The 21,355-nt window shown below is 53.2% G+C and overlaps 1 protein-coding gene across 6 annotated transcripts in view; it reads left to right on the top strand.

Moving 5' to 3' along the window:
• GRB10 (growth factor receptor bound protein 10) overlaps positions 1-21,355 on the top strand; it is a 200,408-nt gene that overhangs the window by 107,540 nt on the left and 71,513 nt on the right. For 5 of the 6 annotated variants that reach the window (XM_082846937.1, XM_082846933.1, XM_082846934.1 and 2 more), the window contains exons 5-6: positions 13,913-14,114; positions 18,265-18,406. The exons of the other annotated variant lie outside the window; for it this stretch is intronic. In XM_082846937.1, the coding sequence (XP_082703063.1) occupies positions 13,913-14,114; positions 18,265-18,406 (344 nt within the window). The remainder of the gene's footprint in view (positions 1-13,912; positions 14,115-18,264; positions 18,407-21,355) is intronic. 6 annotated transcript variants of the gene reach the window in all.

Raw genomic sequence — 21,355 nt, 5'->3', positions numbered from 1 at the left:
GAGATGTGAGGTTTCAGAGAATTGCGGGTTTTGGAAGTTCGGCCTCTTCTCATTTTAAACAACTTGGTCTGATTGTTATTCTTGCCCAGCATTGAAGCTGAGTGGTCCAGCCCTGTCCTGCTCCACTCAGCAGACTTGCCCCGAGTAGCGGAGAGGTTTGAAATCCACGCAGGAGAGTCACTGCACATGAGCTGGAACTCTGTTCCCTTTGGAGACGGGGCCATGTGTGCACACAGCCAAGCCTCCTGAGATGTGATCAAAGCATCACCCACGATCCCTGGGGTTGTGAAGCCCAGAAACGGAGTCAGTCCCCAGTTCAGAAGGAGACTGGGAAATCCAGCAGCTCGGCTCCCTGAATTGAGGGAGGCCTTCCGGGCTCCGGCCTCCCGTCGTCCTGTCACCCCGTCACAGGTCTTTTCTGCTTTGGTTGCTTCACTTGGTTTCCTTTAGACCAAAAGTTTTGGTTATTAGGGTGCAGTTTTAATGTGCACAACTGTATTTGGTGGAGCTCTTTTTTGCCCCTAGGAGCCTATACATAAAAGCTACCTTCTAAGTGTTCCTTTATGTATTGTATTTTTCCCCTTTCTCCTGAGATGATGTATGTCTTGAGGGCAGGAACCATGTCTTCCTCATCTCGAAGGTTCTGCTGTAGTGCCTTGTCCATAGTTGGGTTTTATAGATATTTGTTTAACGGATTTCTGAACTCGCATGCCATATATATACCTGTGGGTTCCAGAAAGGGCCTGAGATCCTGCCTGTACCTTCCATGGGTTCGGATGATTCCAGGCGAGCAAAGACAAGACCAGTTAGCAGAGCCCTTCCCTTCTCGTGGTGCCACTGATGAGGTGTCAGGAACATTTGCATGAGGGGGTGATACATGAGAGAGTGTAAGTCAGCCAAGAAGATGAGGTTGCTTTCATTAAAATTATTAAAAAAAATTTTTTTAATAGCCAGAGTAAAATAAAATGTATTATTATTATTATTTTTGCGGTACGCGGGCCTCTCACTGCTGTGGCCTCTCCCGTCGCGGAGCACAGGCTCCGGATGCGCAGGCTCAGCGGCCCAGCCGCTCCGCGGCATGTGGGATCTTCCCGGACCGGGGCACGAACCCGCGTCCCTGAATCGGCAGGTGGACCCCCAACCACTGCGCCCCCAGGGAAGCCCTGTATTCTTTAATTGAGGCATAGTTGATTTACAGTGTTGTGTTCATGTAAGATGAGGTTGCTTTTGAACCGAGCTTGCGTCCTGGTTCATGGATACCCTTTCATCCAGTTCACCCTTTACTGTATGATGGAGAACATCTCCAGTGCTTTACTCACCATACACACACACACACACACACACACACACACACACACACACACACACACACGTAACTTTTATTTTCTTACTATCATTTTCTTATAGTGAAACTAGCCTGTCTTCCAAAGATAATGTTCAGAAAGAAATGCTCGACAGAATCCTGAATCGTAATGAATGTCAGCCTCTGGTTGGATGTTGATTCCAGAGCTGATGTAGTTTTGATTTCCTTTACCCCTTCCCTGTGCCCAAACACCTTTGACTGGGTTAAGATGCAGAAAAGCCCTTAAGAATGCTTCTGCAGCATCCTTTCAAGTGGTGATGTTATAGCCCATCCAAAAGGTGTCGTGTCCTCTGTTTCTTCCATGTTTACCTGACTTCCCTGTTATAAAAATAGGTTCTTCACCTGTTAAGAACTTGTGTTTCATGTTTTAACTCACCAAATGCACTTAATTGTCCTGGGGTGGGCACTGTTATTACCCCATATTTACAGGGAAGGAAATTGAGGCACAGGCATTAGTCATAAAGTCACCCAGATCACACCCCAAAGGAGTGGCGGAGCTGGGCCCGAACCCAGCTGGGCGGGGCGGGGGGGGGGGGCTCTGGCATCTGCGCTTCTCACCACCTTGCTGCTCTGCCTCAGGGCTCCTCCTCCATCCTTATCAGAGTCCATGCATGTCTTCCTTTCTTTTTGACTACTCACATTTTCCAAGATTTTCTTGGCTGTAGCGACTGGATTTCCCTTGTTCTTGAAAGCAGCCAAGTGGGTAGGATCCCACGGTCACCACCCCCCATCCTGGATGGTGGTCTCCTTTCTGGTACACTTCTCCCAGCCTTCCACTGGGACAATCATTTGTCTCCGTAAGGAAGAGGTAACAGAAAGGCATCGAGGTGCCGGCTCTCACTCTGTCGTCCCAGGGTCAGGCAAGCGGCAGACCTCGCCCTTACCGGTTCTCACTGGAGCAGAATTGAAACCCCCGCTGGCGTCCTGTGTAATTTCTCAAGTCTCGGCTGTTCTGGGCCTCCGCTTCCCTGATGCTCTGACAGCTCACATCACTCTTGCCTGTTTCCTTTGAGTGGATAATTGGACTCCACTCCCGTTTCTTGTTTTCTCCGGCTGTCAGGATGCCTGCCCTCCACTAGAGGCTTTATCCCCACGGTGCCTTCTGTTCTGGGGCCTTTGCTTTTCATGCTCCTCGCTGTAGTTGTCCTGTTTCTTTCATTCATTTCATTCATTCAACAAGTATCTGTTGTTTGTCCAGCCCACACCAGGCATGGGGCCCAGGCCCCAGGGATGCAGCAGGAAGCAGTGGGTCCTTTTTAATTTATTGGTCATAACTCATGGACCTTTTCGCCCAAGGAAGTATAAATCCCTTTCAGAAGTGATGGGGCACAGCTTAGATATATCCGTGATGAATGAATATCTTTAGATTTCTCTTAGGTAGGAAACTAGAATATCCCAGCTCCTGAAATCTAACAATATATGTCTTCTTTTATATTACCCTTTATCTAAATTACTTTATTTTTTTAACTGCAATTAACCAGCCATTTCAGGTAAAAAAAAATTTTTTTTGGAATGAGTTATTTTTCTTTTATAATTTTAAGGTCTATCCCCAAAGGGAGATCTCAAGCTAGAGATTTTTCGTAAGGAAAAGTAACCCTCCGATCTTCAGGACACAGTGTACTGCTGCCTTTAGAAGTACTTCAGCAAGGTTACAGCATCCCTTGTTCACGTGTCTAATATTAGCTAATATTCTGTACCCCCACTGTGCGTTAATCTGTCTCCAGGAAGGCCCTCAGAGATCTCAGCTCCTTACCTGGGGGCAGGCCCTGCAGGTACATGACTAGTTGACCCTTTCGGAGATCTTGGGAGGAGCAGGTGTTTCCGCAGAATTAAGTAACCAGGTGCCGGCCCCGGAGCCAGGAGCCTGCCTGGTGGTTCCCACCGCCCTTTGCTGCTCCCTTAGAACTGGGCCCCTGCCAGGGGCGGGGAGCCAACACTTGCTCAACCCTGGGCCTCGTTCTGACTGAGAGAGACTTTAATAACAGTCCTGACCTTTTCAGGAGTGGGGGGCAGGGACTAGAGGAGGTGGGGGACAGGTTGTTAATCCTTCCACCTCCAAGGGTACATTTGAGATATATTTTGAAAAATAATCCCGGTGGACTCCATCTGCTTGTGTGTCAGATGGCTAAAAGCACCTTTGCATCACGAATGCTTCCTGCTTGGGGGGCTCAGTGTAGTGAGCCCCAGGGGCCGCCGACACGAGGCCAGCTAGAGGTCTGCATCGTAGGGGGATGGTTCCTACCTGCCTTGCAGCAATGGACTAACTCTCAGTGACACCAGTTTCTGTGTTTTCTCACTGATCGTCCCCTCTGGCTCTGCACTGTGTGGTTGCCGGTGCCTGCGCGTCCTGAATGGAGACAGAATCCTTCTGTGGTCCCTGCGACCTTGGGGATGGCCAGGTGGGCCTGACGTGGTCAGGGGGGCTCACAGGGACAGGCGGAGGCCTGGCCTGCCAGGTGATGCTTCCTGCAGGAGACCCCTGGGCCTCAGACAGTCCTCCATCCCTGCTGGAATTAGAACCTCTGGCATTTATTCACTTGGTGGCCTGGGTGTGACTTGCCCGGTGGGCCTTTTTCCAGGGAACTAACAGACAGGGGACTCAGCAACCCCAAGAGAGTTTGGGAACTCTGCCTGGCTGTCTGACCTTCTGGAAAATTCTGCAGCTGGTGGCTCTATTTTCCACATACTCAGCTGACATTTACTGACCACCTACTGTGTGCCAGCTGTGAAGTTAGGTAGGGAGGAAGAGGCACAAGGACGCGCGGGTCCACCCTCTGGAAACTCAAGGTTAGTGACAAAGAATGATGTGTACATAGGGAATTAAACTAAAACTAAAGTTTAGTGAGAAAAACTGAGGAAAGTTAAAATTATAATGTACCAGGGAAGCAGGATGTCCACGCTTGGAGTTGGCTTTGACCTCCATCTTCATCTTGGGAGAGCTGAGTCACCCTGTGTCTTGGCTTTTTTATCTGAAATCTTAAAAAATGCCTACTTGGCTGGTTTGGTAGGAACATTAGAAACTGCTTGACCTACAAGATATGCCTGGCATGAGACCTGGTGCCAGCAACGGTTGCTACTGTGTGTCTTCATCATTAATAAATGCAGCGTTACATATGTAGAGAGAGAGTGGAAATCAAAACCCTCTCTCACGGATCCAGCACGTGCAGCCTCTCCCTCTGGGCCTGCTCCTTCAGAACTCGTGTCCATCGAGGCCCAAATTCTGAGAAAGACTGTCATGAGTTTTCCTTCTGCTGGGGTGTTATTCAGAAGGTGCCGCTTATACGTGTGCTGTGATTTCTCTTGGTTGACAAATCATTTTCCTAAGAATCATAAGCCCTTGCTTAGGAACTCTGTTCATTCCTTGACCCGACTCCAGAGATTTGGATTCAGAATGAATCCAAGTGAGTCCCAGGAACCTGTTTTCACAGGCGAGCCTCCCAGGGGGTCCTTCTCATCAGACAGATTCCCGAGGGAGTGGATCTCCATCATCCCAGCCCCACCGGCCCCCTCCTGAATGTTGCCTCTTTCCACTTAAGCCCCATTTCCATCACATCCTGCAAAGACAGCTCCTCTCTCCTGGGCATTGCAGTTCCGGGAGACGTGCCATTTCTTGGAACTGCCTGGTACGTTCTCCTGGAAGGAGTTTCCCCATCCTGATGCCTGAGAAATTGGGCTCTTCGTAGAGCTGAGTGCCCTCTGCTTGATCGTCTCGCCTTACATAACAGAGATCTCGTTGTAAAGTCCTTCTGCCAGGTAGTGAGCACAGCTGTCCTGGGAGAGTGTCTGTCCTCGAGGATACTTTTCTGGTTTGGGCAGTTCACTAACTCTACCAAGGCTGTTTCCATCTGAGGACACAAAGTGTCCGCTGTGCCACTTCTGCTGCCCGCATGCCCCTAACCTCTCTTGTAAGACACTCCGTTGGGGTTGAGGTCCCCCCTTTCCATAAGGAGTCCAGTCTCTGTTTGGAATATCTCCGTCTCCTCCTCTCGTACACCGGAGTGGGTTTTAGCTTCTTCACAGAGGGAATTATTTTTCCAGAGGTGGTGGAAGACGTTTCACGTCCTTCCTTGCAACTTTGCATTTAGCACCATAATCCTTTTCCAGAGTGTGATGCCTAGGACTTCATTACGTTTAGGTGGTAGGATTCTTTTCTCTTTTGTTAATGTCTGTATTTCCAGTAGCTGGACCAATGTCAGAGATGTAGTTGGTGCTCGGTCAATATCTGTTGAATGAAGAAAAACATGGGTTACGTGAAGGAATTTTACATTTATGGAGGTAAATACACAGAATCATAGAGAGTTAATGTTGAATGGGGTAGTGAAGATAATTTACCTTTAAAAAAATTGCCTGTTTGCAATCACAGTGCCAGTGAGTGACAGGCTTTTGGCCTGTGCCCTGGATTTTCCCTGTTCAATTGCAGTGTTCTTGGATTAATATTTTTAAGATTAATGGAAAATGGGAACCTTCCAGAATGACAAGTTATTTGCATAGTTTCTTGCACCCAGGTTTCTGCCCTGATTTATGATGTAATAGAAGAATTGGGAATCAAAATCAGAAGGTTGAGGAGAAAAAGATTAAATTGCTAAGGAGGACTTGAGAAAGCTGCAATTAATCTTTTGCCCCTTTTGAGCGATATTTTGTGAGTATGTTTCTGTTCTCCCCACTCCTCCAAATTGCCCTCTAATAGTGCAAATAGAGATTACACAACAGAGTCTGTAGTTTTTTCTGCCATTTGTAGCTCGGGTCCTTGGTCCTTGCTTGGCAGTTTTCAACTTTTTGATCGTGGAAAATTGTGCTCCAAGGTGCAGAAAACAAACAGTCTTAAAGACCTGAAAGAAACTTGTATGATATCCAGGTCTTTCCTGGCAACAGTGTGACAGGATAAAAATCCAAGAAAGGGGGAAACTTACGCTCTTTTCTCTTACGCCAGTTCTTGAATTTCAGTGAATGGGATCACTGAGTGGAATGTGTAGCTTTCTTCATTTTCTTATTTGTTTTCTGGGTAGAACATTCTCCAGCTCTCTCTTAAGACGTAGATTGAACAAGTACATCTCACGGGAATCAGAGTCCAGAGTGATTCATCATTAATCACTTTTTTGCTCGTCGGCTATGGTGGTGGAACTGGCTGGTCAGGCTGCTAGGATGTCTGCATTTGACTCTGATCTGCCCCGGAGGTCGTGCCTCGTCCTGCCCCCCAGTGTGTTGCAGCCTCCTGGGCTGTCACAGACCCGGTGGTGAGACGTAGCCCAGCTTCCTCCCCGAGGGTCACGGTAGTAAGCGTCCGGGCCCTTGCAGCTGCTCTGGGGAGACGGGTGAAGAGCAGTCGGCAGGGCTGTGAGAGGATGCCGACGGGCTGTGTTTCTGCGGGTCTGTTCGTTCAGCCTCCGTTGATGGCCAGGTCCTGCACAAGCCATCGCAACAGGAACCCCTTATGGGAGGATGCACACAGGTATGGTTGAATACCTACCTGTTGCATTCCATGGCGTTGGCGGAGAAGCATACACGTGTGTACTAAAGGTTAATGTTCGTTGGGAAGGGGAATTCATGTGTCGTGTAACTCGGGAAACGAGTGTGGTGGTCCTGGGCCTTCACGAGCCAGTCCGCCTGGGCGTCCTTGGCCGGTCACCCAAGAAGCCAGCCCCAGCGGTCCCCCCGTGGCCCTCAGCCTCCGTGGCCTGGGCACCTCCTGAATCTTGTTTATCTCTTGCCTAGGTTCTTGCATCCATCGCCTCAATGAAATGTTTCTTTTCTGGGAAGGACCCTTGAGTCTTTTCCACACTAAAGTCCTGTCCCCACTTGTCACCCTGGGCCACCTGCACTGACCCCAGGAGCCCAGCCCCTGTGATGACTGACAGGAGTGGCGTCCATACTGTTTCTTTCTGCTGGTGGAGGAAGCCACACGTGTGCAGGCAGAGAGCAGTGGCGGGGGGTGGTGCTCATGCTGGGGACGAGTGAGGACCACAGGTGTGCAGAGTCGGGGAGGGGGGCACCTGTCCGCCAGAGGGATGGGGCTTGAGGCCAGCGGGTGGGCAGGGCGTCCCCTGGAGTGGGCTCCGGGGAGGGTGGGGCAGCCCAGGACGCCCTGCCCGTGAGGTCCAAGCGCGTGGCATTGGTTGCAGGCAGGCAGGTTTAGGGTTGAGGGCTTCTTAAAGGCACCCAAGTAGTTCAGCCAGGAGAAGACCTTAAGTGAATGTATTTAAGAATATTAAGCATTCCAATTTAAAAGGTGCTTTCACTATTATTATTATTTTTTTAATTGTGGTACAACATACCTAACATAACATGCACAAACCTCTAAGCAGTGCCCACAGCCTTTCTCATCTGTGTGGTTGTAGACAAGGGTTTGTGTCTAAATCCCGTCCTGATTGTGCTAAGTCACAGCTGTAGAGCCTTAAGCAGTCGTAAGGGGTGGTGCTTCTTTAGACAGAACATGTAGACCTAAATGTGGCTTTGAGGAAAACAGGTTGCAGATGTCGTGGAGGCAGAACATCAGCGGTCTGCGTGCTCTGTGTTATCGACAGGGCTGCCTGGTAGGATGCTGGCTTTGTCACTTGCTGAGGGATGCTCTAGGGAGGGGTGCTGGATGCAGTTCCTGAAGAACAGAAGGAAGTGCCAGGGCTCTCCAGGAACTGGACACACGACTAACTAAATATGCACGTCCCTTTTCTGAGTGCACAGTCCTGCATCTGAATTAGCAGAAGGAAAGGCATTCCAAGAAAAATAATCAGGCTACCAGCTATTGACACAAAGCAAGGCACAGATTGCCCAGAATCAGCAGATTGGGAGGGTTGTTTTAATGTTCGCTTTGTCTAACTGGATTGGTCCCAGGGTGTGTGTGTGTACTTGTCCAGTTTCATGTCACCAGCTGACCCTGACTCTGCTCTGGGCGGTGGTTCCACCCACATGGCCTTTGGGTCCTGGGAGAGCGGTGGCGGGGGGGGGGGGGTGGTCCTCTGAGCACCACAGCTGCCCAAAAAGTGTAGGCAGAACTTTTTCAAATGTATATATGGTCCTAATGAAAAAAAAAAAAACAAAAAACACGCAGATTCTTACAGGTTGTTTAATTCATCATTTTGTTGACCTGTATTTCTCAATTTAATAGACATTGAACTTGGCAATTACCGTTGTCTGTGGTGGTAGACGGGAAAGGACGCCAGTTTTCCCGCATGGTGGGAAAACGTTTCTCTTGTAAACATGGAAGACATCAGGAGTTGTGAATCTCTGCAGTGCTGTGTATGTATTTCTGTACATATGCCAGACAGACTAATTCTGAGGGGTTTTATGTCCTGCCTGCCCAAGTATCCACCGAAATAAAGCATTGGTTTTGTTTGTTTAATGACAGGACTTGGGGGTTGCATTTGTATTTTTATTTGGAGTTGGGGCTAGGTGATTTGCTTTTATATTGTCTGAGTATCTTTAAATATCATGAATCAGAACAGAAAAGACTCCTCTAATGGTGTAATACTTCATTTTCTTATTCTGCTTACTTACGTCCAAGCACCTCTACATACTAAAAATTAAATACACGTGACTAGAATACACGAGGATTGAAGATGAATTGGTGTGCTGCAAAAAGGTATTTCAGTAGCATGTTGAGTTATATTTGTACAAGGTAGAGGTCAACGAGAAAAGCTTGCCCAGGGAACATGGTTTAGGTTGAAAGTGCTTTTGCAGGCTGGGCCTTTAGTTCCTGTGCAGGTAGAAATGTGTGAGAACTTTGGCCTTTGCACACGTGCTGGGGAATTTTCAGGTCTTGTGCTGTCAAGAAAACTCCCTGAATACTTTTGTTCTTAGAATTACTCCAAGTAATTCTCCCACCCCAGCTGGCTGTCCTACAATTCAGTTCAATTCTGATGCTACGTACCTGGTTTGATCATTTATTGGAGCAGCCCACAGAACTCAGCAAGACGGTTTACTCACTAGATTACCAGTTTGTTGTCAAGGGTACAACTCAGGAACAGCCAGGTGAAGAGATGCAGAAGGCAAGGTACCCGGGGAGGCGGGGTGGGGCTTCCTGCCCTCGGGGTCACCCTCCCAGCGCCCGCACCTGCTCACCGACCTAGAAGCTCTCAAGGCCCAGGCTTTTAGGGTTTCTATAGAGGCTTCATCATACAGGCATGATTGATGAAATCATTGGCCATTTGCAATTGGCCTCCCTGGAGCTCGGGGGTGGGGCTAAAAGTCCCAGCCTCTCATCACACAGCTGGTTCCCCTGGGAGCCAGTCTCTATCAAGTGCTTGTCTGGGGGCTTTCCAGAAATCACCTCATTCCCATAAATTCAGACCTAGTCGAAAGGGGCTTGTTATGATTAACAAAACACACTTCTGTCACCTTTACTAGTGGCTCGGGAGCTATTTCAGGAACAACAGAAAAGGGCCAGATATTATAACGAAGGTACTCCCCTTAACCTCGTATCAGTTAGGAAATTACAAGGATTTTAGGAGCCGTGTGCCAGGAACCATGGAGGAGGATGAAAATACATACTTCTTCTCTTACCACAGCCTTACAAATGCCATCTATTATTTTCTTCTCAGGGACGAATCTCCTCTTACTTAAGACTTTATCATCCTCTAGGGTTTGCCTTGTAAGGAAGCCGGTGCCCTGCCCTGCCGGCTCTCTGTTACTTCAGCGCGCGCCTCATACGTGAAAATGGGGGCAGATGGGGGAGAGGCTTCCGTGGGTCCGTCAAGAAAGGACAGGAAGGATGCATCTGGCGCACACGTGGTGCAAGAAGCATTTCTTTAAGGTGCCAAAATAGTTGCATAAAGCGGATCCGGTGTCATCTTTACTATCTAATTAAAGAAGCCACTAGAGGGCGCCGTGAACCAGGCAGGGGGCAGTGGAGCGAGTGGGGTCCGGGGGGTGGCAGGAGGCGGTGCCGGTCAGGTCCTCCTGTGACTCACGCTCTCCTCTCCGCCTGCAGCCTGCCCTGTTCCTGGCTTGGCTTCTGGAAGACATTCTCCCGGAGTAATCCAAACTTGAATGTGTTTCACTGAATTCGTACTCATTTTAGACCTCAGCGAGCCTCCTTTGCTAAAGATGACAGCGAGACCAGATACACCTGTGATTTGGGGATCCGATGAACGACTCCGACGTTTGGGACAAAAGTCTCTGACCAGCTTAGGACTGGGTTATTTAAGGAAGGAAAATAACTATTAATAACTTTATTTACAGCCATGTTGTTTGACCTACATTTGGCCAGTAAATATACCCTCCCAAATTCGTATGGAGTGGAACGTCGCGTATCGAATTGTTTCCCTTCTCCGTTGCAGGACTCCTTTCAGAGGTACCGGCTCACAGCAGATACTTTGGCCTCAAGGTAGCAGCTATAGACACTTAATCTTAACGGTCCTTTCCAGAAGCCTCTGCTTTGTTAATGCCCTGGTGTTTGATTCTGCCACTTGCACAACGCTGCAGGAAGGCTCCCTCACGTGGGTGAGCACCGATGCACGTGGATTCGTGCAGACGGCCACACGTGTAGGAGGGACACGGGGCAGCCTTGCTCCACGATGGACTGGCTCGTGGAACATTCGAAAGAATTGAATGTCATTCCAGCAAAATCTCAGTGTAGTAATTTTTTTTTAAGCGCCGTCGCATGTGGAGAAGCGTCCTCTTCAGAATCAAACCCTTTAAAACCCTTGTTAGGAAGATTTAATTATCAGTCTTTATTAGAATTTAACAAAGTTTAAGTAAAATCAGACGACGCTGAGTGATGTTACTATCCAAACAGACGAAATGCTAAATGACCCCACAGGAAGTGTTTAACGTTTGTTCTGGATTAGGATGTCTTAGTCTCTATTCTTTGCTCTAAGGGCTGTGGAAAATAGGCAAGTTTGAAACATGCCAGTATAGTGGTTGGAGTTGATCTATGAAAAGTCTAGCTTACCAAGTGACTGTTAAATGACTAACCTGGCTCTAACAGGTTCACCATTAAATGTATTAGCGTAGAAAGTGCTTTTATCAATAACCCACCTCAGAGGAGAGTTAAAGCGCTTTAGGGTGTGCATTGCACCTACACCCTTTACCTTTATATTTACCAGCTTACGTCCAATTTGCCTTTATATTTACTTTGAATGATGTCAGAATCACTCTGTGTTCCTGAAAGCACAGTGACCTGAGTGCAGTGCGGGGTGGCCCAGGAAGGACCTGGCTGGTGGGAGAAGGAACAGAAAGAAAAGGACAGGAGACACAGAGGCCTGCCCCCGTGGGCACAGCCAGAGGCTTTCAGAAATGCGTAGGGAAGAAATGACTGGAAGGAAGATCCACCTGAGGGGATAGGACCTTTTATTTTCTTGGCTGAAATCTGTCAGAGAGCGAGAACGCTATTCCTGTTTGATTTCTAAAGCCGGGTGAAAGCCAGGAAGACAGTGGCCTTTGCGTTTTGCAAATGTTAATGTTAATCGAGTTAATCAAGTTTACTTAATACTAGACAACGCATAACCTGGGCTGTAGCAGCATCTTTCGACTCCTTCCCCCACCAGGGCCTAGAGGTGCGGGGCTCTGCCCTCTCCCCCGTCAGCCCTCCCCCGGGTGCCGGGGTCTCTGCACAACCCCCCCCCAGACACCCCCCTTCTTCCCGGGTTCTGCCCCACCCACCCTGCCTGGGCTTCTGTCCTTGGCTCCAGTGGGACTGCACTCTCATCGCTGCGATTTCAGCAGCCGCCCATCCTTCTCCGCCCCCCCCCACCCCGGGCCATCCGTGTGTCTGTCTGTCTGTCTGTCTGTCCATCCTTCTCAGGGCCTGCCTGCTCGTCTGTTCCGGACGCTCCCCAGACCTCTCTTGCGGGCACCACTGCCTGAAGGGTAAAGGGGCCTCGGGGGAGGGGTGTTCTGTGGTCTTCCTGCCTCTTCCTGGATCTCTCCGTACCAGCACTCCACCCCCTGCACCCGACCAGAGACTCCCTGATCCTGAACACCCCCGCCGACCCCACCCCCTGCACCCTGCGGCTTCCGTGCCTTCTAGGCTGGCTTTTGTTGGTTTTCTGTTTTGTTTCCTTCTGTCTCCTCTTGCCCTTCTGCCTCGTGAGACAGGGAGGCTGAACAAAGCAGAGGCATCGGAGACATTTGTGGGGGGAGCGGGAGGGGCAGGGAGGTCAGTGTTCCAGAAAATTCCGTGAGCTCACGGGTGGAGTGCGCACCTGGTGAGCTCACGTTGGCAGCTGCAAAACTTGTTTTCAGATTCCAGGTTCCCTGCTGACTGCTGGTGTGACCTGGGGCAGGTTACTTGACTACCCTGGACCGACTTCCTTGGCTGTTAAACCAGGTTAATAGGCACCACTCTGCATTGTTTTGTGAGGAATAAATGAAATAGAGCAAATAAATAACACCGACCAAGTGTTTACCCTGGGCCAGGCTCTGTTACAGAGCAGGTGAGGACTCACTGATTCCTCACGCCCACCTGCTGGCCTGGTACCACTGTGAGCTCCAGTGAGAGCTGCAGACCCGGAGGGATAGAGACCCGGGACTGGGGCTTGGGGCCCGAACCGGCAGGCGCAGGACAGGGGCAGGGGTGGGGCAGCAGGACTGTCCTGCCCCTCGGGGGCTGCTCGGGTGGGCCGAGGCCTGGCTGTCTTGGGCCCTGGCTCTGGTTTGTTCCCTGGGCTCCGGGGAAGCCAGATAGACTGTGAATTGGCTGACCTGTGACCTCTTCGTGAGAGGCAGCCTCAGTGGCCTGGGCCCTGTTGTCAGAAAGGGGCGGATCTCCAGAACTGAGCCCACAGGATGTGCGTGTGCCTGTGTTTGGGGTTGGTTCCTGTGAGGAGTCGACTCGCACAGCCGTGAGTCCACGTTCACGTCTGCGGGGGCCGCAGGCTGCAGACCCGGGAAGAGCCGCCGCCCCTCTTCCCGGGGCCCTCGTTGTTCTCGTCTCTCTTAGAGTCTCGTCTGAGAATAGCTTCACGGAAACATCTAGAATGATGGTTGACCGGCTTCGGCCACACCAACACATAAAAGCACCCATCTCTCTTTCTGGCGTTTCCTGTCGTCCTCTCTCTGCGTCGGCCTCGGGCCTGCTTGTGTGAAAGCAGCCTCCCTCTGGCTGTCGGGCACCCAGAGGCCTGCAGGTGCGGGTCTCACAGGCAGCAGCCCTCGGGGCCCGTCTGCCGCGGCTGCGGCCCTTCTGGTGGCCTTCGCAGACGAGGCTGGGATCAGGGTCAGGTGCTGCCCCGTTCCTGTCTCTCTGCTTCTCTTCTGGAATTTCGGGGAAGGGAGAAGCCCTGACTGGCCTCCTTAGGGCTCCTTGTGCCCCTGCGATTAGCCAGCTGAGGTCGGGGCTCAGGCTGTGCGTGGCCCCCTGCACTCCAGCAGATGCCCCCAGAGGGTCTCCTGTACAGATGGGAAAGGCAGATGGGCTGTGATTTCTGGATTGCTTCTGGAGTATCGACAGATATCAATGCATAGGACACAGATGGTTCCTCATAGAAATGTGGGCTTGTTTCAGTTACCGTCCTCCACCCTCACGTCGTATTTTAAGACGGTGTGAGTCTTGGAACCTGGCCGTGGCCCCTCACTGCCGCTGACGTTTGTCTTTCTCTCCCTTTCGACGCACAGAGGACGACGTGGACCTCGAGACGCTGGTGAACGACATGGATGCGTCCCTGGAGAGCCTGTGCGCGGCCGCGGAGACGGCGCCCCTCCTGCGCAATGGCCAGCATCCCCGCGGCCGGCCCCCCGGAGCAAGGCCCCTGCAGGGGCAGGTGGCCCCGCGGCAGAGGCTGCAGCGGTCCCAGCCCATGCACATCCTCGCCGTCAGGTGGGCCCTGGCCTCCCCACCAGGAGCGAGGGGTGGGTCTTGGGGTCATGGCGCCCGGCTCAACTTGGTGGGCCCCTTCCTTCCCTCTGTCTAGCAGGGCCGCCGGAGTACCTGCTGGTACCTGGTTCAGTTCAGGGCACTCGTATGTTATGAGCACCTGCTCTGTGCCAGGTCGGTGGGATGTGCAGAAACCCCGTCAGAGGAGACCGCCCTGGAATAAATGAGCGAACGGCCAGGCAGCCCACGGAGGGTTCCCAGGCCTCACTGCCCAGAGGGGACCAGGGGCTGGTCAGGAACGTGCAGTCTCAGACACCTGTCCCGTTCCCCCGGGGGCCAGGTGGAGGAGGGCTCCCTGGAGGAAGCAGACCTCTGAGCTGGGTGTTTAAGGGTGAGAGGAGCTGAAGGATGCAGGAAGAGATTTCCTGAGCAGGAGAGCTGGGCCCTGGTGTCGGAAGTGGCCAGATCCCCTTCCTTTTTCACGGCTGAGCGTGTGTATGTATCACGTTTTCTCCGTCCGTTCACCCATTGCCGGACAGCATGGACAGTGTGCCGGGTAAATAGGACCCACGGAGAAGGACAGTTACTACGTGATTCCACTCCCACAAGGAACCTGAAGGCGTCAGGAGCGCGGAGGCGGGGAGTGGAGAGGGTTGCCGGGGGCCGGATGGGAGGTGCCGGTCGGAGGGTCCAGAGGGTCAGGTTAACCTGGTGGGCGAGGCCTGCCGGCGTGCCGTGCAGCGCGGCCTGACTTAGCAGCGCTGCGCTGCGTGTTGAGGAGCTTGCCACAGGGCCAGGTCTCGTGTGGCGTGTTCTCATCACACACACGCACACAAAATAATCACAATAATAAGCAAGTGAGGAAGGTGGGCGTGAACATTGGAGGATGTTTACGGCCAGACTGTGGTGACGGGTCACGGCGTGTTCTTCTCTCTAAGCTCGTCCAGTTGTGGACATTGAATACACACGGCTTTGTGTGTCTATCAGACCTCCACAGAGAGGGTTAGAAAAGAGATCCCAACAGGTAGGGCCAGATCCAGAGGCCTTTAGGAGCCCCTCCAAGGGGAGAGACGGGGGAAGGGTTTGAGCAGGTCAGTGAGGCTTGGATTTGGGTTTCGGTGGGTAGTTCTGGAAGCCTGGGGTCAGGGCTGGGGGGGATTTGGAAGGTGTTTCGGGGACCAGCCTAGAGTGGCACTGTGCTGACCGGGGATGGGGGGGTGGAGGAGATTTGTCAGCTCGTGGATTTGGGGGGTGGGGGACAGAGTGTTGTGGGCACCTGGGCTCTGTCTCTGCCTGGGAGAAGTCGGGGCAGTGGTTGTGAATGGAGGCAATGGGAGACCTTCTGGGTGGAGGCCTTTGTGAAATGCAGCAGACGAGCTCTCTGCGGTCCCCACCCCGGCCCCGCGGCAGCTCTGGCAGGTTTTCAGGCAAGGGAGGTTGAGGGGGTGACTGACACCTGCTGCTCCCTGGGCTTTCTCGGGGGAGGGTGTGCGGTGTGCTGTGGCTGGGACGTCTGTCAGGCTGGAGTGTCTTCTTGGGAATCTCCTTTCCTTGTGGGGATGGAGTGTTTGCTGTGCTTCTGGAAACTTCTGTGAGCCTTCTTTCCAGCCCGGCATCCTATGTTTTCTGCAGCCAGATGACCCTCTTGCCAGCTCTGTCTCGGGGGGTGGGAACCGAGTGTCTGCAGGTGGGGTGCAGCGGCCGGGGTGGCCTGGGGTCACTGCTTCTCGGCATCCTGCCCTTTGTCACATCCATCCTCCAGTGTATGTACCACTTTGCTCCCTAGACCGTCACCCCTGTGTTCTGAGCTCCTGGTGAGTTCAGTCTGGGGGGAGACATTCTCTTCTCCTGCAGGCTTCTCTGGGTCTGGAGTGTGTTGGCCACCCATCCGTGGTGGCCTCGGGGAGGCCCTGGGAGGATGGAGTGGCAGCCGCAGTGACGGTGCATGAGGCTGGACCAGGCAGAGAACAGGGGTGCAGGAAGGTCTGGTTCCCTGCCAGTTAGTTGTCCAGGGCCCTTGAGTCTGGAGTCCTGGCCGTACTTGTCCCTCTGCCCAGGGGCTGCAGGTACTGAATCCCAGGGTTTGATGGACAGAGGACAGGAGGCTCACTCCCTCCAGAGAGCGGACACCGGTCCCGGGCCCAGCCTCTTCTCAGCGACATTCTCTCACGTTGTCATATCGTTTCTTATCTTCAGGTGCATTTTAAAAAATGGGACAACCAATATAGGATCCCCAAAGACTCATTTTGTAAATGGGTCTGCTGAGGATTTCCTGTGTTTGCTGAGCACCTCCTGTGTATAAGTCTGTTGGGTCCTCATATAGTAGCTGATGGAACGGTCACTGCAGCCTTACTAGGTGCTGGCGTGGTGACCCTCAGTTCCCAGGTAAGGAAACAGGCACCGGGGGAGGTGACTTGGCCCATACCTGCTGAGTGGGGGCCCCAGATGCAGACCCAGGTGAGGGGCCCAAGGAGCAGGTCTGCCCTGCCGAGGGCTTCAGAGATTGTCACACGTCTGAAGAGAGCAGGTACAGAGCAGAAGCTGGAGCAGTAGAGGGGTGACAGGTGAAGGGGGCGTGCTCGCACCTGGACAGGTGGAGGAGTGTGGTCCCACCCTCCCGGTCCCTGACCCCGCCTCCCGTGTCTTGTGAAGGGAAGTACCCTTTGGCCACGGGCCTCTCCCCTGGGACTCTTCCGCTTTGTCTGATATACCTCGGTTTGGCTTTGGGTGATACCTGTGAACCGCTAAAACCACTTTGCTTTTCAGTGTTTAAAATAACGTATTGAAACGAAATTTGCACAAGCGTAGACTGAATCACTTCATGGTGTGTGTTGGGTGGCGGTTAGGACACTCCCAGGGCTGTGCAGCGCCCCCCTCGCCCTGTGTAGTTCCCGAGCATCCCCATCTCCGGCCAGAGGAACCTGCCACCCCCTGAGCAGGGCCCCCCTGCTTCCCCCTCCCCACGGCCCACGGCAGCCGTCCATCTGTGTCCTGTGCTGTGGGTTGATCTGGTCTGGATGGCTCTGACAGATGGCATCATATCATATGTGACCTTCTGTGTCTGGCCTCTTTCAATTAGCACCTTTTTTTTTAAGATTTTATTTTTAAGAGCCGTTTTGGGTTCATAGCAAAATCGAGAGGCAGCTGCAGAGGTTTCCCACGTGCTTCCCATTCCCCTCAGCATACACTCAGCCCCTCCCTCAGCATCCCCAGCGGGGCGGCACCCTCATTGTAACCGATGACCCTTAGCACCATCGTTAGCGCCAGAGCCCCTGCTTCACACGGGGGCTGGCTCGTGATGGTGTGTATTCTGTGGTTTGGACAAACGTGTGATGACGTGGGTCCAGCCTCGTAGTATTGTATGGAGTCATTTCACTGCCCTAAAAAACAGGACTCTTAAAATGCTCAAGACTGCCTCCTAAAGAGAGAAGCCTTGTGAACTTCTGTGAAGCTAGGATATCAGAAAGTCAGCCTCTTGCGCGGTAATTCAGAAGAAAGTAAAACGTTCTCCGGTGAGTCACTGCTTAGCAGTACTTTGGGGCCGGGAGGTCCTGAAGGTGAGCATGGCTGCACCTCCTCCCCTCTCGCTCTGTGTGACAAAGGACTCCTGCGTCCCCCGGGTTTTCTGTCACCAGGAGGCTATTACGGCGGAGTGGGGTCTGCTGACAGTCCACGTCAGCTCCTGGGCACGTGGCCCAGCGGTTACAGGAAGTGCCCTCCTCTCTTTCCTCTGTGTCTTACACCTGCAGGACTTGCACACCTTGCACATCTGAAACCCTGTCCCCACTGGACAGTGACCCCCTGGCCCTGGCCCCTGGCCCTCCACTCTGTTTCTGTCTCTGGATGTGACTGCTCCAGGTGCCTCGCTGCAGTGCCGTCCTCACGGTTCATCCGTGTGGTAGCCAGAGTCCCCTTCCCTGTGCCGGCTGAGTGATGCCCCGCTGTACGTTTACACCACATGGTGTCATTGTTCCTGGGACAGTGGACCATTGGTTGCTCCCACCTTTTGACGGTTGTGAGCAATGCGGTGTGGACACAGGTGTTCAAACATTCGTCCAAGTCCCTCCCTCGGGGTTCCAGGCAGATTCCCAGTCGTGGGACCCCTGGGTCCTGAGCGGACGGCAGCTTCTGACGGGCGTTGTCTCTCCTGCAGGCGCCTGCACCAGGGGGACCAGCAGTTGAGGACGTCGTCTCTGCCGGCCATCCCCAACCCCTTCCCCGAGCTCTGCGGCCCCGGGAGCCCCCCTGCGCTCACGCCGGGCTCCGTACCTCCCGGCCCAGCTGCTGCGAAGCAGGTGAGCCACCCCTGGTTGGAACACCAGGCTGCTCGCGTGCGGAGTTAGGACCGACGAGCTGGCTCGTGGCTCTGGGAAGAAGGGAGGGAAACTGGGATCTTTTCTCTTTGCTCTTCTCCTGTTGCTACCAGTCTTGTTGCCTGGCGAGGCTTTTTACTTTCCTGGCCAAAGTGCCACTTAGGAATGATTTAGGAACAACATTTAGGATGTTTGAGATGTTTATATGTTATAGAAAGAGTCTTATAAAAATGGTAAAACAATAATAGTACTGATCATTTGATGCTGAAAGATGAATTTTAGGTTCTCTGAAAAAAATGTCACCACCATCATCTTCGTCTGGATCAATGAGGCATTAAACCTGGACGTTCCCGGGCACCTGGACTAGAGGGTAATTGAACAGTTTGTAACATTCCTGGCTTTGAATAGGATGTGCTCAGGGCAGAGGGATTTTGACTTGACCCAGAAGGTGACCGCCAACTAAACCAGCAGTTTCTGCCTTAAAGTAAGACTGTGAGGTGCCTGTGATACACACGTTGTCCCCAGCGGAGGAGACAGGCAGAGCTTCAGGAAGTCATCCGTGGTCGCATCGCCAGTTGTCACCTTGTCGGAAGGGTGGGCTGGCAGGTCCGTCCCTCCTGGCTGGCAGGGCCTGGCCCAGGGTGGGCTGCAGGCTTGGGAGGGGGACCCGGTGATGTTCCACAGCGGGGTATAGCGCTAACACTAACAACAAGAATAATAACAACAAAGATGAAGAAAACAACATTCTGTGTGGTTTATATATTTATGTATATAAATAACATTTACTCTCAAAACAAACCTGAGAGTTAGGTGCAGATGGTAGATCGAGTCTGCATTTGGGAAACTGAGGCCCAGCTGTGAGCGGTGGAGCTGGTGGGGCCCCGGTGTGGGCGGTGGAGCTGGTGGGGCCCCGGTGTGGGTGGTGGAGCTGGTGGGGCCCCGGTGTGGGCGGTGGAGCTGGTGGGGCCCCGGTGTGGGCGGTGGAGCTGGTGGGGTCCCGGTGTGGGTGGTAGAGCTGGTGGGGTCTCGGTGTGGGCGGTGGAGCTGGTGGGGCCCCGGTGTGGGCGGTGGAGCTGGTGGGGTCTCGGTGTGGGCGGTGGAGCTGGTGGGGTCTCGGTGTGGGCGGTGGAGCTGGTGGGGGTCATGGTGTGGGCGGTGGAGCTGGTGGGGCCCCGGTGTGGGCGGTGGAGGTGGTGGGGCCCCGGTGTGGGCGGTGGAGCTGGTGGGGGTCATGGTGTGGGTGGTGGAGCTGGTGGGGCCCCGGTGTGGGCGGTGGAGCTGGGCAGCACCTAACACCAGGACCTGGCACCGCTGACCTTAGCCACTAAGCTAGGTCTTCCTGGGCCCTTGATGTTCTCTCTTTTCAGTGAGTGTGTTTCAGGAGCCTCTTTGCCTTTTCTGGTGGAGCCATTCTCCTCTGCACTTTTCCACCCTTGTCCTCAAGCACGTCCTCTTTCTCTGCATACCCGTCCCCTGCAGCGTGCGGGGTCTGCACTCTTATGAGGGAGTCGTTTCTCCCGAGGCTTGCCCACTCCCGAGAGCTGCTGCCTTCTGACCTCATGCCTCGCGAGCGGGCTGCGCCGTCCCCGTGTCAGCACTCAGAGGTGAGGTCAGGGTCCCTTTCCGCGGCCAGTGCCTGCCGGGCTGCAGCCCTCATCACATGCCTGAAGTCCATCTGGGATGTCTGCCTGCCTGGTGACCTTCTGCTTCAAATAAGGGTCTAGACAAGCTGTCTGTGGGTTGGGCACTGAGGTTGTTTACAACATTACCCGTCCTAAAATAAGACCATGAAAATTTTATCTGGCTCTCGCAGCGGCTGGCAAGAAAACCGGCCTCCACCCCGTGGACTGTACAACTCTGTAAGCAGAATCAGGGAACCCAGGGATTTTGCCTGCTGTTTTTCTTGGGGTCAGAGTCAGTTCCCCCACAAGAATGTTGCATTTGGTGCCTGAATTTCTGTCACCAAGATTCCTCCACCCTCTGGGGCCAGCGACCAGGAAAGATGTTCCACACTTAGCCCTACGCATAGAAACGTGGTGGTTGTCGTTGTTTGCTAACTGGCTCAAAGGGATGTCTCTTGACCACACTGGGTTCTGAGCTCCTGAATGCGTGTTTTGTTGGTGCTGCCAGTGGCGATGCCTGGCAGCCTCAAGCTGCCCGCCCAGGCTCAGTGCCCGTGATGGGGGCGGGGGCCCCTCCTTTGCCACTTACCTGAGGGCAGGAAAACCTGCTCTTCCTTCTCTTCCTGCAAAGTCAGAGGAAGCAGTGGGATCAGTGTCAGTCAGGAGCTCTGACAGGGAATAAACATGGACACAGTGTGCTGGACACGTGGGCCCACCTAATGCCACCTCGTGCCCTGGAAGGACCAGGTCAAGTGGGAAAGAGGAAAGTATAAGCCGTCTGGAAGGAGCTGGGCACAGGGGGGCATCGCAAGCCTCTGTATTCACTAGTTGGGGCGGTGGAAGGAGTGAAAGATTCAAGCAGCCACTCGAAAGGAAGAACCTTGTTGCCCAAAGTGGTCTAGATACCCCTCAGATGAGTCAGGGCCTCCTCCACTGTGCTCTGGCTTTCTTCCTCTGTGACCACTTGATAGCTGCTCAGTGGGCAGATGTGGTCAGGCACGGGCAGGTGTGGGCAGGGGTGAGCAGGGGTGGGCAGGAGTCGGCAGGTGTGAGCAGGTGTGGGCAGGTGTGAGTCTGCAGCCGCTGTGATGTGATGTGACGGAGCCATCCGGCTTCCCGCGTCCTGCACGTGAGGCATCCAGAGGGTGCAGATGCCTCTGGGCAGGCCATGCCAAGTCTGCCCTGGCTTTGTGTCCACCCTGTGGCCATGTCCTTGCCAAATGCTATGGGAGAGGCATCCTGGGTTCGTCTGAGCCTACCAAGTCTGTGTGGTCTGGGTGACCTGTGGGCTGCACGCCTGTGTCCCCGG

Source organism: Leucopleurus acutus, assembly GCF_964270905.1.
Source record: "Leucopleurus acutus genome assembly, chromosome: 9".
NCBI lineage: Eukaryota > Metazoa > Chordata > Mammalia > Artiodactyla > Delphinidae > Leucopleurus > Leucopleurus acutus.
The sequence above is the reverse complement of the archived record's forward strand: the minus strand, read 5'-3'. Positions and strand labels throughout refer to the sequence as shown.